General features: G+C 42.0%; 1 protein-coding gene across 1 annotated transcript in view; it reads right to left on the bottom strand.

The window, feature by feature from the left end:
• The window catches only part of LOC133767119 (aldehyde oxidase 3-like), a 136,162-nt gene that overhangs the window by 88,199 nt on the left and 32,751 nt on the right, over window positions 1-15,212 (bottom strand). The window contains exons 13-18 of the mRNA XM_062201333.1: window positions 14,462-14,571; window positions 11,539-11,723; window positions 11,064-11,226; window positions 10,678-10,770; window positions 1,592-1,761; window positions 850-964 (exon numbers count right to left, since the gene is read on the bottom strand). Coding sequence (XP_062057317.1) covers window positions 850-964; window positions 1,592-1,761; window positions 10,678-10,770; window positions 11,064-11,226; window positions 11,539-11,723; window positions 14,462-14,571 — 836 coding nt within the window. The remainder of the gene's footprint in view (window positions 1-849; window positions 965-1,591; window positions 1,762-10,677; window positions 10,771-11,063; window positions 11,227-11,538; window positions 11,724-14,461; window positions 14,572-15,212) is intronic.

Raw genomic sequence — 15,212 nt, 5'->3', positions numbered from 1 at the left:
TCTTGTTGGAGTAAAGATTATTTGTGCATTGAAGAATTGGTTTTAGTAATCTGGCTTCATTTGTGTCTCTCTATTCTGCTGCTCAGGCGAGCTCACTGCCCAGTCCTGCAGCTACTAGCTACTGCTAATCAGACTGCTCAACCACGACCACACAATTCCACTGGGCACCGAACCAGGTCCACAGGCTCAGCCTGCAGCCACTGATCTATGGATAGACACTGTTAGAATCTGCTTAATGCTGAGTTTTATCAGTCTGGCACGGAGTTCCCAGACAGTCCTGTGTTTCCTTGCTGTCTGACCAAAGTTGTAGTTTGCTGCTCAGGCAGGCCTTGGGTGAGTCTCACCTGTGTCTCACAGACAGCAGGCCCTATGAAATGTTGGCGGAGCACACCAGGTCTGTCAGAGCATGGTGATGCGATAACCCCCAAACAAGTATCTCTTACCAAGGTGCATGGCTCTGCCTGATATTGGGGCAAGTCCAGAGACTGTCCACAGTCACTGGCCCAGCTTCTACAGCTCTTGTGAAGGTGACTTGGTGTGGGCCTAGATGTTCACACCGGTGTCTCCGTGGGAACGTACTTGCTGGAGTTTTTGCTCAGATGCCACCTTGGCTTTGCCAAGTGACTGATGTTGTTTTCTTAAAATGGCAAGAACTGTGTCCATTTAACAGGGTCATTAAAGCCTTAAATGTGTTCTGAAAGGAGACTTAGCACAGACAGACAACCTAAGCATATTGGCAGGATGGCACGTGATCCTGTGCACAAAGGCACTTGGAAAATAGCACCAGGAAGAGCAGCCGCCCCTGTGATTAAGATGGCGCCAGCATCTCAGGCACTGTTTTTGCACTACCTCATCCTGTGCATACAATCTTTCTTCCTCACTGCCATTTTCACCAGGAACATCCTGCGCCGTTATCACATCGATGACACCAGGCAGCGCCAGGGCCTCAGAGGCATCCATGGAACTGGGGAGGAAATAAAACCGTAAATGTGACAAGCATGATACAGGATAACAGGGCCCTTTTCCATGAGAATGTGGAATTCCCAGAACCCCACTGTAATTCACATGAGTACTACCAGGCGAGAATCCAACAGGAAGTGTGTTAGAAGTATGTTAATACTCTGGGACATGACGACATGGGATCCTCTGGCTGCAAAGAGTGGCAAGATTGGGGGTGCTCAGAAGAGCACTGTGTTATTCTCATTGTCCAGGGAACTGTGTCCTTGAGGTTCCCTAGACAAAGCCTGAGTGGACGGCACAGTGGGGAGCTCAGGCTCCTGTGAAGATGAACATCCAGAAGCAAGGTGGAGGGAACCACAGCTCTTTGGGATCTCATGGACTGAAGAAGTCGTTCTCACCCCTTTACATTCTCAGACAGTAAAGGCCAGTTCCTCTGGTGCCAGATCCTTCTGATGGGAGTTTACTCTTTGATCCATTCCCAAACCCGCAGATTTCTTCCTCAATTTTATTTTATCAAGGTATATGCTGAGATTGCCTCAATGAGCTGTGTTGGACCAGTCGCTAACAGACAATCATGCCCATTCTGTCTGCCAGGCATCATCGGCCTTCTCACCCTGCCTTTATTACTTACATGATTTTGGCATGCGGCCTGGTGCTGGTCACCGCAGCCAGGAAGAGTTCGTCTGCCAAGGCAGGCGTGTCATCACAGAATGCAGCCTCCCCCGTGGCGTGGTTAATGCCCGACTGATGCATGATGGGGCGTCCCACTGGGTCTTGGGAGGGCTGCTGGGGATCCATACGCTGCGTTTAAGAAATAGTGCAAACACAAAGCAAGTTGATCAAGCAGGAGTATTTGTGAGTTAGAAACTCCCACTAAAAACTGGGTACCTCTTTCCCCACTCTGGGTGGGGCAAGCCTTTCCAAGAAAGTGTGTGTTCAACTTAAGTGGGCTTTTCCTTGTTCCTCTTACAATTCAGCGTGAAGCAGACAGGGCAGGTGTGATGAAGATGAAGCAGGTGGGGATGGACCATGGGTGAGAACTGGCTCTGTGGCAGCGAGTGTGTGGGAAGCCCTGCTTTTCCAAGAAAACCTAAGTGTTTTATAGAACAGATCTGAGCGGGAGATCTTAGACTTTCCCATTGTTGGCCAGTGAAAGTCCATGTTCTCTGGTTAATGTCAGCTTAAAACAGGGAGCCACATAAGTAGCCCCTGTGAGGTCCCTTCAGGCAGGGAAGAAGGGAGGACCCAGTGAGCATCTGGTGAGTTCTAGTCCCCGTCCTGCGGTAAGTAGTTTGGGAGGGGTGTTTGTTTTAAGCTCTTTGGACTCCACACTCCCTGAACATGCAAAGGACAATGTGAGATTGGAGCCATGCTTTTCAGCTGGAGCAACATTTCAAATTTGTGACCCAAGGGAAGAGCCCTTTCTGCTGATCCGGGGCTATGAAATTGGAGGCTGTGTGATGATCAAGTTTTATCTTCCACCATTCAAGGCAAATGGCATGACACACACAGGGAGACTTTTAAGAGGTGTCAGTTCTTACATCCCATAATTTTGGGTAAACTGTCCACTAAAGATGTCTCCCAGTGATCCTGGGGATGAACCTCAGGCAGTTTACCAAACAACAGGTTCTTTTCTGCCATCTGGTAAACCAACTGGAACCAACAACCAGCGCAACTCCAGCAGATCCATTGATGCCAGTAGGAGAACCAGGCTCTCCACTTTGGGGAGAGATTTAAACAGAGCTGTGTTCTCTCTCCCATGGTGGGTCTGGGTAGACAGTGAGGGGCTAGTCTGGGGACCTGAGTGGACAGTAGGGACTAGCTTGGAGTCCTGGGAGTCAAATGCATAGGACCATATGTCCTCCTTGCAGCCCAGATCAGTGAAAAGTCCTATCCTTCCATTTCCCCCAGGCTTCCAGCTGCCCTTTTGTTGCATGTTTTGTCCTTAAAATCTGTCTTCAGTGTCCATTTTTATGAGATTTCACCAGCATAAAAACACAATAGCGCTATAAATGGCCATTAAATAAGTGGGGGGAAAAGAGTTTTAACTTCACTTATAACTGAAGTATAGTTATCCCTTGATATCCACAGGAGATTGGCTCTAGAACAACTTGAGATTACCCAAACCCAAGGCTACTCAAGTCCCTTATATAAAGTGGTGTAGAATTTGCAGTATAACCTACTCAACTCCTTTTATAGGCTATAAATTCTCCCTTAACTTCTTATCATACCTAATACAACATAAACGCCATGTAATAGTTGTTATCCCGTATTGGTAGGGGATATAGACAAGAAAGGAGTCTGTGCATATTCAGTGCATATAGGAAAGCTGACCCTAAGGCTAATCAAAATAGCAACATCCTGTTTTTCTCTCAATTGTCCAAAGCTAGAAAATGCAATACCTAAAGTTGGGAAGGGTGTGATAAAATGGGTTCATTCACACACAGTTGCTAAGAGTGTTAACTGAAAAAAAAAAGCCTTTCTAATGGTCACAGTTTTAAAAACCTGAGAAGTAGATAGAAACTCTGCTTCTAGGAATCTGTTCTTAGGATGAAGCTGGGAATGTGTGCAGGCTTAGGTACTAGCGTACTCATTGGAAGACTGCTCATTCCCAACAATGAGGACCGGATTAATAAGTTATAGCACATCCATGTGAATAAAAACACACTTGTCTGGGCTGGCTGTTGTGGTGCGGTGGGAAAAGCTGCCACTTGGATGCCTGCATTCCATATTGGATGGGGTCTCCCTCTGCCTTCTGATCCAAGCTTCCAGCTAATGTGCCTGGGAGGTAGCAGATGATGGCTCAAGGACTGTAGTTCCTGCCACCCAACTGGGGAGACCCAGATGGAGTTCCTGACTTTTTTTTTTCTTTTGGCTTGGCCCTGTCTGTCCTGGTCGTTGCGGCCATTTGGGGAGTGAATCAGCAGATGGAAGATCTTTCTCTGTATCTCTCTCTCTCTGACACTCTGCCTTTCAAACAAATAAAATTTTTTCTTATAAAAAAATAAATTTCATCAGGGAAAAAGTGGCATTGGTAAAATTGGGACATGTCTCTGCTGCCCCCTGTTGGTGAGCTCCTGTAACCCCACCCAACTATTTCGAAGACTTCTTTAGGTAATTTTATTATTTAAGTATGCTTGTAGAAAAAATTTCAACCTGGTGTGGAAGGAACATTCCTCAATACAATCAAAGCAATTTATGAAAAACCCACGGCCAACATCCTATTGAATGGGGTAAAGTTGGAAGCATTTCCACTGAGATCTGGTACCAGACAGGGATGCCAACTCTCACCACTGCTATTCAATATAGTTCTCGAAGTTTTAGCCAGAGCTATTAGGCAAGAAAAAGAAATTAAAGGGATACAAATTGGGAAGGAAGAACTCAAACTATCCCTCTTTGCAGATGATATGATTCTTTATTTAGGGGATCCAAAGAACTCTACTAAGAGACTATTGGAACTCATAGAAGAGTTTGGCAAAGTAGCAGGATATAAAAATCAATGCACAAAAATCAACAGCCTTTGTATACACAGGTAATGCCATGGCTGAGAAAGAACTTCTAAGATCAATCCCATTCACAATAGCTACAAAAACAATCAAATACCTTGGAATAAACTTAACCAAGAACGTTAAAGAGCTCTACGATGTAAATTACAAAACCTTAAAGAAAGAAATAGAAGAGGATACCAAAAAATGGAAAAATCTTCCATGCTCATGGGTTGGTAGAATCAACATAATCAAAATGTCCATTCTCCCAAAAGCAATTTATAGATTCAATGCAATACCAATCAAGATACCGAAGACATTCTTCTCAGATCTGGAAAAAATGATGCCGAAATTCATATGGAGACACAGGAGACCTCAAATAGCTAAAGCAATCTTGTACAACAAAAACAAAGCCGGAGGCATCACAATACCAGATTTCAGGACATACTCCAGGGCAGTTGTTATCAAAACAGCATGGTACTGGTACAGAAACAGATGGATAGACCAATGGAACAGAATAGAAACACCAGAAATCAATCCAAACATCTACAGCCAACTTATATTTGATCAAGAATCCAAAACCAATCCCTGGAGTAAGGACAGTCTATTCAATAAATGGTGCTGGGAAAATCGGATTTCCACATGCAGAAGCATGAAGCAAGACCCCTACCTTTCACCTTACACAAAAATCCACTCAACATGGATTAAAGACTTAAATCTATGACCCGAAACCATCAAATTATTAGAGAGCATTGGAGAAAACCTGCAAGATATAGGTACCGGCAAAGACTTCTTGGAAAAGACCCTGGAAGCACAGGCAGTCAAAACCAAAATTAACATCTGGGATTGCATCAAACTGAGAAGTTTCTGTACTTCAAAAGAAACAGTCAGGAAAGTGAAGAGGCAACCGACAGAATGGGAAAAATATTGGCAAACTATGCAACAGATAAAGAGTTGATAACCAGAATCTACAAAGAAATCAAGAAACTGCACAACATCAAAACAAACAACCCACTTAAGAGATGGGCCAAGGACCTCAATAGACATTTTTCAAAAGAGGAAGTCCAAATGGCCAACAGACACATGAAAAGATGTTCAAGATCACTAGCAATCAGGGAAATGCAAATCAAAATCACAATGAGGTTTCACCTCATCCTGGTTAGAATGGCTCACATTCAGAAATCTACCAACAATAGATGCTGGAGAGGATGTGGGGAAAAAGGGACACTAACCCACTGTTGGTGGGAATGCAAACTGGTGAAGCCACTATGGAAGTCAGTCTGGAGATTCCTCAGAAACCTGAATATAACCCTACCATACAACCCAGCCATCCCACTCCTTGGAATTTACCCAAAGGAAATTAAATTGGCTAATAAAAAAGCCATCTGCACATTAATGTTTACTGCAGCTCAATTCACAATAGCTAAGACCTGGAACCAACCCAAATGCCCATCAACAGTAGACTGGATAAAGAAATTATGGGACATGTACTCTGTAGAATACTATACAGCAGTCAAAAACAATGAAATCCGGTCATTTGCAACAAAATGGGGGAATCTGGAAAACATTATGCTGAGTGAATTAAGCCAGTCCCAAAGGGACTAATATCATATGTTCTCCCTGATCGGTGACAACTAACTGAACACCAAAGGGAAAACCTGTTGAAGTGAAATGGACACTATGAGAAACAGTGACTTGATCAGCCCTTGTCCTGCCTGTTGATGTACAATGTAAATCCTTATCCATTTTAGTATTTCTTTTTTGTTCTAGTACTATTGGTTGAAGTCTGTAATTAACATACAATTATTCTTAGTTGTTTAAATTTAACTGAAAAGTGATCCCTGTTAAATATAAGAGTGGGAAGAAGAGAGGGAGGAGATGTACAATTTGGGACATGCTCAATCGGACTTGCCCCAAATGGTGGAGTTAGAAATGTGCCAGGGGATTCCAATACAATCCCATCAAGGTGGTATGTACTAATGCCATCTCACTAGTCCAAGTGATCATTTTCAGTTCACAATTGATCACACTGATAGGTCTAAGAGTCAAAGGGATCACATAAACAAGACTAGTGTCTGCTAATACTAACTGATAGAATCAAAAAGGGAGAGAACGATCCAACATGGGAAGCAGGATACACAGCAGACTCATAGAATGGCAGATGTCCTAAACAGCACTCTGGCCTCAGAATCAGCCCTTAAGGCATTCGGATCTGGCTGAAGAGCCCATGAGAGTATTTTAGGCATGGAAAGCCAAGACACTCTGGGGAAAAAAAAAAAAAGACCTAAATGAAAGATCTCTGCTAGTGAGATCCCAGTGGAAAGAACAGGGCCATCAAAGAAGGAGGTACCTTTCTCTGAAGGGAGAAGAGAACTTCCACTTTGACTATGACCCTGTCAGAATAAGATCGAAGTTGGCGAACTCAAAAGGCTTCCATAGCCTTGGCAACTCATGACTAGAGCCTAGGGAGATTACTGATGCCATAAACAAGAGTGTCAAATTGTTAAGTCAACAACAGGAGTCACTGTGTACTTACTTCTCAGGTGGGATCTGTCCTTATTGTGTTGTCCAATGTGAAGTAATGCTATAACTAGTACTGAAACAGTATTTTACACTTCGTGTTTCTGTGTGGGTGCAAACTGATGAAATCTTTACTTAATATATACTAAATAAATCTTCTGTATATAAAGAGAATCGAAAATGAATCTTGATGTGAATGGAATGGGAGAGGGAGCGGGAGATGGGAGGGGTGCGAGTGGGAGGGAAGTTATGGGGGGGGAAAGCCATTGTAATCCATAAACTGTACTTTGGAAATTTATATTTACTAAATAAAAAAAAAAGAAAAAATTTTCAAATTGAATGGGTCCTGGGTACTTAAATTGTTGCCAGTCTGATAGGTTAAAATCATATCTAGTTTAAGTTTTAATTTGCATTTAAAAATTTTTGGATTAGGCTCAGTATAACTTATTTTCCCAGTGATCTGCCAGTGGCTATACTGTGTTTATTTTTAATTTTTTCTTCAAGTTTTTATATAATCAAATGTATCTTTTCCTTTATGACTTCTGGGTATCATGTCACAGTTATAAAGGACTTCCCCAGGCTATGGATTTTGTTTGAAAAATATTTTTTTTCCTAGTGGTTTTATGCTTTTAGTTTTTGATGTTTAAAACCTTAGGGGCCAGCATTGTGGCATAGCAGGTAAAACCACTGCCTGTGATGTTAGCGTCCCATATGGGCATTGGTTTGTGTCTTGGCTTCTCTACTTCCAATGCAGCTCCCTGCTAATGTCCTGGGAAAGACAACTGAAATACCTAGGTCACTGTCACCCATGTGGGAGACCTGGAAGAAGCAGCCATCTGGAGAGTGAACCAGTGGATGAAAGATCTCTCTCTCTCTCTCGTTCTCTTTCTCTCTCTCTCTCTCTCTGTAACTCTGACTTTCAAAATAGATAAATCTTTTTTTTTAAAAAAGGCTAAACAATTTAGACTTGTTTACTGTAACATGGGAAATAGTACAGTTCATGTTTCCTGTTGTTAAAGCTTTATTTATTTATTTGAAAGGCAGAATGACAAAGAGGGGAAGATCTTCCAACTACTGACTCACTACTGTTGGAAGCAGAGTAGTCAGGACTCAAAACAGCACTCCCCTATGGGACACCTGTCCCAGGTGGAGGCATAACCCACTGTACCACAATGCAAGCCCTGGGTTTCCATTTTTGCAAGTTTTTTTTTCTGCTTTTAAAATGGTTAGTTAGCTACACCAATATCCCTTCCTAGATACTCCACTTTATTATAAGCAATGTGTTAAAGTAATCTATTATGTTCTCTTGATGTCTGTTAAATTCTAATTGTTCAAAAACAGCTGAATTTTTATTAAGAGCTATGGGTTATTTAAATATGTGCTTTTTTCAAAAATTTGAATAATCACCTTGTAACAATGATCAAATTTGGTCTATGTTATGTCATGATTTTAAGAAATCTTATTTCAACCAGATATTTTGGATTTTGAGCCTTCTTGGCATTCTTGACAGGCATTCAAAAAATCAAAGTTCCAAACAATCTGGACTCTAAAATTTCCAGTAAATCTTGGACTTTGGTTTTTCCAGTTTGGGCCCAACTGAAAAAGTCGAAGGACCTATGTCTCTCATCTTATAGAGACACCAACTAATCAGGCTATTTGGAGTATATTAGAAGGACTGTCAAGATGTGATGTGGTACCAGACTTTAAGTTTCTATAATGGAAAATGCTATTAATACAAATGTTTGAGAATTAAAAAGTCTAATGATCTTGTGTTACTAGACATGATAGTTATCTTAATGAGAAAGCCCCAGAGGCCTAAAGGGTTAAATACTTGTAAAATCCTACAGGTGCTTTCAAAAATACTGTGAAGTAAGCAAGTGCCTCTTGTTGGTTGATGAGTTTATAATTTTAAACATGGCGACTTAAAGTCTTTTGTCATCCACAGTTATATATGATGTGCTGCTCATAAAACTAAAGCGTTGTTGGTTCTGTGTTTAGCTGTCCTCCTATAGGTTCCTATGGACTTTTTCCAGCCACTTCTATTGTATTCAGTACTTTGGGATGGCTCTGTAAACAGATGAAGCCAATAATGTATTAACAGTACCAACTGAGAGAAAGTATGGTTAACTGAGGTTACTAAAAAGAAAAAGCAATTCAAATCAATTGGCAATCTACAAAAAGAGTTAAAGATTTTAAAAGCTATTATTAAAATTGCTATATTGGTCTATTATGCTATATTATATGTGTGTACATATTGTATGTCCACATGGGGAAATTTTATTAAGAGTTTTATTTTAAATGGCTTATAGATAAGATTGTCCATAAATTTAAGCTGCTAAAATCAATCAAAGATACATTTTAATTTGTGGGACCTGAATCTGTGTATCATATGTTTTAAACGTGTTGGTAGAAAGAAACTAAAAACATTTTAGATGGTTGTGCTTAAGTTTACTGGCTAAACAAACTACACCATGTTAGATATTTAAGAGGTGTTTTCAAATACATGATTCTTAAAATTTATAGAAGGCATTGGACCTTCTGGTAAATGTTTTCTTAAGTTGTTATCTAATGGTTGAAACGGTTTGCTAAGTATTCATGTGATATTGCTATTGTCAGCAAGCGATCTAGGACTTGCTCCCTCATTTCTCTATTCTAAGCCCAACTTGTTCTTTCATTTCTCTATTCTCTTCAAGGTAGGAAACTAATTCTTTTTTTTATTATTATTTATTTATTTATTTATTTTTTGACAGGCAGAGTGGACAGTGAGAGAGAGACAGAGAGAGGGGTCTTCCTTTGCCGTTGGTTCACCCTCCAATGGCCGCCGCGGCCAGCGCGCTGCGGCCGGCGCACAGCGCTGATCCGATGGCAGGAGCCAGGTGCTTGACCTGGTCTCCCATGGGGTGCAGGGCCCAGGCGCTTGGGCCATCCTCCACTGCACTCCCGGGCCACAGCGGAGAGCTGGCCTGGAAGAGGGGCAACTGGGACATGTGTTTGAAATGCATATTTGTTTCTAATGTGGCCCTTTTCTCGACCCTGCACTGTTCTTTTAGTCTCTTGTCTCTCCCTGTTTCAGTACCTATAATGTTTAATTACCAGAGCTTTGTAATACGCGTCAATAGTATCTAGGCTAGTTCATCCTTATTACTATTCATGATTTTCAAAAATATTCATTTTTATCTTTCTAGATAAACTTTGAAATCAAATTCCCAAAGGATCTTGTTGGTATTTTGATTGAGAATACATTTAATTTATTGAATAATAAGAAAAAATTTATAACTTTACAGTCAGTGTGTCTTCCTAGCTAAGGACTGTATCTTTCCTTTTGTTCAAGTCTGTGTTTTTGTCATTTTTTTTTTTGAGAGTTTACCAGTAGAATCTAAAAGTCCTCTTCATGCAGGTCCTGCATACTTCCTGTTGATTTTATTCATAAAGATTTGTTTTTTGGTTACTGTTGTCAATGGGAAGTTATTCTACTGCGTTTTCCAACTGTAGAGCATCTCCATAATGGAAACTTTCCTAAAAGATTATATATATAAAAAAGACTATATATATCTATATGTACTTAATTTCAAAAGACTATATATGTATATATACTTGAAATTAAGTATATATACATATACACACACACACACTGAGATTAAAAAGCAAAACCACATGACAACACAGTTGCAGCCCTACGTGGCTGTTCTGCCCATTCAGAAAATGTACTGACCTCGAATGACTGTATCCCCCAAGGAATGGTCAATGGAAAGTCTTCCAGGGTACTTAAGAGTTTCTTGGGAATGTCAGGGTATCCACTTGGTTCCTGAAATAAAGATGCTTTTATTATTTTAATGTGAATTATTAATTGAGAGACTTCAGTTGATTAACAGAAAAACATTTTCAAAATCTATGTGGCTGCATGGTCCTCAGACTTTTATTTTTCTTTTTGGGGAAGTGTCTATGAAATGGTTTGGTCCATAAAGGATCCCAGAAATCAGAATTACGGTCATGGAGACAGACACATGGTGCTCCTTTAACTTCCCAGCCCGGGCTGGGGTGAAAGCAATGGAACAAGCTCTCGTCCCCAAGACAACCCAAGGACAGCTGCAACTTTACCCTCATCTGTAACTGCCGCCACACGTCGATGTAGAATTTGAAGAGGAAGCTGATCATGAGAGCTCGGCGGTAGTCCACCCTCCCTCCAGGGGCGGACGCCGGAAGTGGGATCTCATCTAGGACCAGCCTGCAAGCTTCATTCAACATGTCTTCATCCCAGCATCTAGATGCAAAAGAAATACAACCCGTTTAGTACAGGTAGGGATAAACAAGTGTGTGAGAGTCACCAGAAAACGGATCTTAAAAATATACACAAAGGTTGATCACATTGTTTTTCTCCCTTAGAAGTCCCATCACACACACTGGGCCTTTGTGTGTACTATTTAAAATCTTGCTTTCTGTTATCACGTACACTTACTGTAAAATGCTGTGGCGCTCCAGAGACACAGGCCTCCACCTTGGGTAGCCGTGTCAGTTGTTGCTATTCAAGGGCAAACAGACTGTATTTGGGAGGAGGTGCAAGTCTATCGCTCACCTTCCAAGGAGCCGCCGGCAGGATTCCCTGGCACTGACAGTCGTAGGACCCACTCCTCCGTATAAGATGGTTAAGTCCGCGATGGTGTGTGTGCCATCTTTGAGAAGGACTCTCATCCCAGCGTTCACGATTGCAAGGGCGTTTTGCTGGCGGGGGGCCTGTCTGAAAGCCGACACAAACTCCCACTGCAAAACAACAAGAACAACGTTTTATTTTGAAAACTTTCACACGTACAGAGAAGTCTCAAGGAGAGCACCGATACCTACATTCACGGATTCGCCAAGGGTCAGCACTGTACCCCACAGGCTCACTCTCCCTCTAGACACTCCCCCCCCAACACCAAGGCATGCACACACACTCACACAGTTTTAATGACACTTTATTTTTTTCCAAAAGAAAAGCAGGATTTATTCAAGTTGGAAACCCCCTGCGGAAGCAGTCAGGAGGGTGCGGTTCCAAGAGAGGAAGACCTGAAGGGCCGGTGGGAGTCGGGTTTGTTTTGTTTTGTTTTGTTTTGTTTTGTTTTTTTGACAGGCAGAGTGGATAGTGAGAGAGAGAGACAGAGAGAAAGGTCTTCCTTTTTGCCGTTGGTTTACCCTCCAATGGCTGCTGCGGCCGGCGCATCGTGCTCATCCGAAGCCAGGAGCCAGGTGCTTCTCCTGGTCTCCCATGTGGGTGCAGGGCCCAAAGACTTGGGCCATCCTCCTCTGCACTCCCTGGGCCATAGCAGAGAGCTGGCCTGGAAGAGGGGCAACCGGGACAGAATCCGGCGCCCCAACCGGGACTAGAACCCGGTGTGCCGGCGCCACAAGGCGGAGGATTAGCCTGTTAAGCCACAGCGCCAGCCGGGAGTCGGGTTTTTAAGCTCAACCTTGGGGAAGAACTTGTAGTGACACATTCAAGAGCTAATCAAAGACACCATGACACTTCATCCCTGAAATGTTTCCAGGTGTAGTTCTAAAAAGAAAAAATACCCAAAAACAGAAGCAAAACAGCCAAGAGCTCTTTCTTCTTTATAACCTCAGCACCAACCAAGATGATAATGAGACTGAGGGGTGCAATGGTGATATTTAACAGAGGTCATGTCCAAGTTTCTCCAATCAAAGACCTTCATGAGCCTCTCTCCTTTCCTTTTCTCTGGAAAAGTCCTCCAGTCTTTCACGATGCTGACATTTTTGAGTCATTGACTAGTTGTTTTGAAGTGTCCTTTGGCTTGGGCTATCTATTTCTTCCTGAATTGATTCAGGTTAAACTTGGGGGCAGGGATGGCAAGGATACTACTATCACTTCAGAATCACCCACTGTTGCTACCGAGATTCTCATGAAAACTCAGGAGCCTGGAGTATGCTCCATTCTCAGAACATCATCTCCTTTCTCCTTTGGTAAAACTTTTCTGAAGTCCTAGCATCCCTAACACTAACCAGCAGAGACTTAACTTGTGGGGTCAGAGGACTAATGGCGAGTTATCCGCAGCAAACCTTTGTTTCATTTTGTTCTCTCCTGATCCATTCAATCAAATCCAGGAAGTTTAGCTAAAATGTCAGTGTATGAGTATCAGGGGAGGAGGACATCCAGCAATGTTTTTAGCAAATGATGGTGACTTTTCTCTGTCCTGGGTGTTCATGTGTTATACAGCAGATTCTACAAATAACTGAATGAATGAATGACACTAGGGGAAAAAAAAAAAAGTATTCTGCTCTTGTGTGTGAGAAACGGCTACCAACGTCCATTTATTGGTCAAGCTGATCCAGAGCTCAAGCCCTGAGATGCAATAGTAACCATCCACATTGGTCCAAGTTTCCATCTGTTGGAGCAAACAGATAGTTCATCAAACAAAAAGCCAGTCAAAGCCATATTCATCCATCAAGGGATACCTGAATTCCTCATGTGCTATCTGTATCTTAGTATAATCAGAACTCACTGGTCCCTTATTTTCCTGAAGTTCTTATTTATCTGAAGAATACGTGAATCTTGGACATTAATGTTAAAGTGAAAAATTTTATAAATGATTTTTTATTCTAGTTTTTATCTCTGATACTGATGTTGGGTTTTGGTGCTAGTTCTGCCACCATTCATTGTGAAATTTTGTTGAAATAATTAAATTTCTTTGAACCCCAATCTTCTCACCTATAAAATAAGGTCATTGGTCTCTTTAAATTATATGCTCTGTGATTACATGGATTTTAGAGTTTTTGAAGAAGAATCAGAAAATGGCACAATGTTCTGTAATTTAAGCAGATTGGCATCTAATCAGCTACTACTGCTTGCACCTAGGCAAGTATAAATATTTGCTATAAATTCTAGTTTTTATTATGCTCAATTTAGTTCAAGATAAAAACAAAGTAACTCCAGGGACAGGCGCTGTAGCATAGCAGGTAAAGCTGTCACCTCCAGTGCCGGCATCCCATACGGGCGCTGGTTTGAGACCCAGCTGTTCCACTTCCAATTCAGCTCTCTGCTATGGCCTGGGAAAGCAGTAGAAGATGGCCCAAGTCCCTGGGCCCCTGCACCTACATGGGAGACCTGGAAGAAGCTCCTGGCTCCCGGCTTTGGATCGGCACAGTTCTGGCTATTGCGGACATCTGGGGGGTGAACCAGTGGATGGAAAACCTCCCTCTCTGTCTCTATCTCTCTCTGTAACTCTGTCTTTCAAATTAAAAGAAAAAAAAAAGCTGAGCCTGACCCTCTGGCTTCCTGTTTGGGATGTGATCACTTCTTCCTGCATACATTTTCTCCATGCACCATGGGGCCTTGCCAGCACCTGTGCCGTGCTCTTTGGAACATGAGTTAAATAAACCTCTTTTCCTTTCCTTATAAAGTTAGCTTGTCCCAGCTATTTCACTCTAGCAATGAAAAACAGTTCAATAAAGCAACTAAAAGGAAACAGAAGAAAGTGGGCATTATAAACTCCACCATCTCATACCTTTCTAGAGATAGGAATGAACACAGAAACTAGGACTTGTTCTGGCTTAAGGCTTGCATTTGTTGCTCCATTAAGAAAATGATCATTCAAAGGAATTTGCTGCATTCCTTCTGTTGGGGAAAAAAAAAGTATTTCATTTAAAGGTAACTTATACTACTGAATCTGCTTTGTACTTTATCAAATCCAGTGGTATTCTTATTCTAAAAATACATTCTAAAATTAAAATTAAACTGAAAACTAGCCACACACAATGTCACAATTTTCCCAATGTTGTATCCACTGTCTCCGAAAATTCAGTCTTAAATAGGCTTCCACCTGTGTTAACAGAGCACAGCTCCTCCAGTTCACCAGAACAACTCTGCTCACATGACATGGTGTAACCTGTAGGGCAGAATGATCATTCTCAGGGGACAAATGTGACCGTGCAGACCAATGGGAGTGCTGTGGGGGAGAGAGCCTGAAGAATCTAAATGTCTGGAGAGGGGCATGGTGAGCATATGTAGATTACTCAGGAGAACTTGGCAATCTTCCAGCTATACGATTATTTTAAACCCAAATCCCCAAGCACAGGCAAGCAAGTGAATGCCACCCTCCTCAAAGCAGTCACCGTAGGAGGTGCTAGACATTTATCTCAGTACTGCCTTCCTCACCCCACGTTGGGTACCCTTCTGGGGATGTTCCACAGCCTGTGGCCTTGGCCGTGATAAATCTCGATCTTTTGAAGGTATTTTTGATTTATGGTAAGAGGTAA

This window comes from Lepus europaeus, chromosome 1 (assembly GCF_033115175.1).
Source record: "Lepus europaeus isolate LE1 chromosome 1, mLepTim1.pri, whole genome shotgun sequence".
Taxonomy (NCBI): Eukaryota; Metazoa; Chordata; class Mammalia; order Lagomorpha; family Leporidae; genus Lepus; species Lepus europaeus.
Note: the sequence above shows the minus strand (reverse complement) of the source record. Positions and strands in the feature narration are given on the sequence as shown.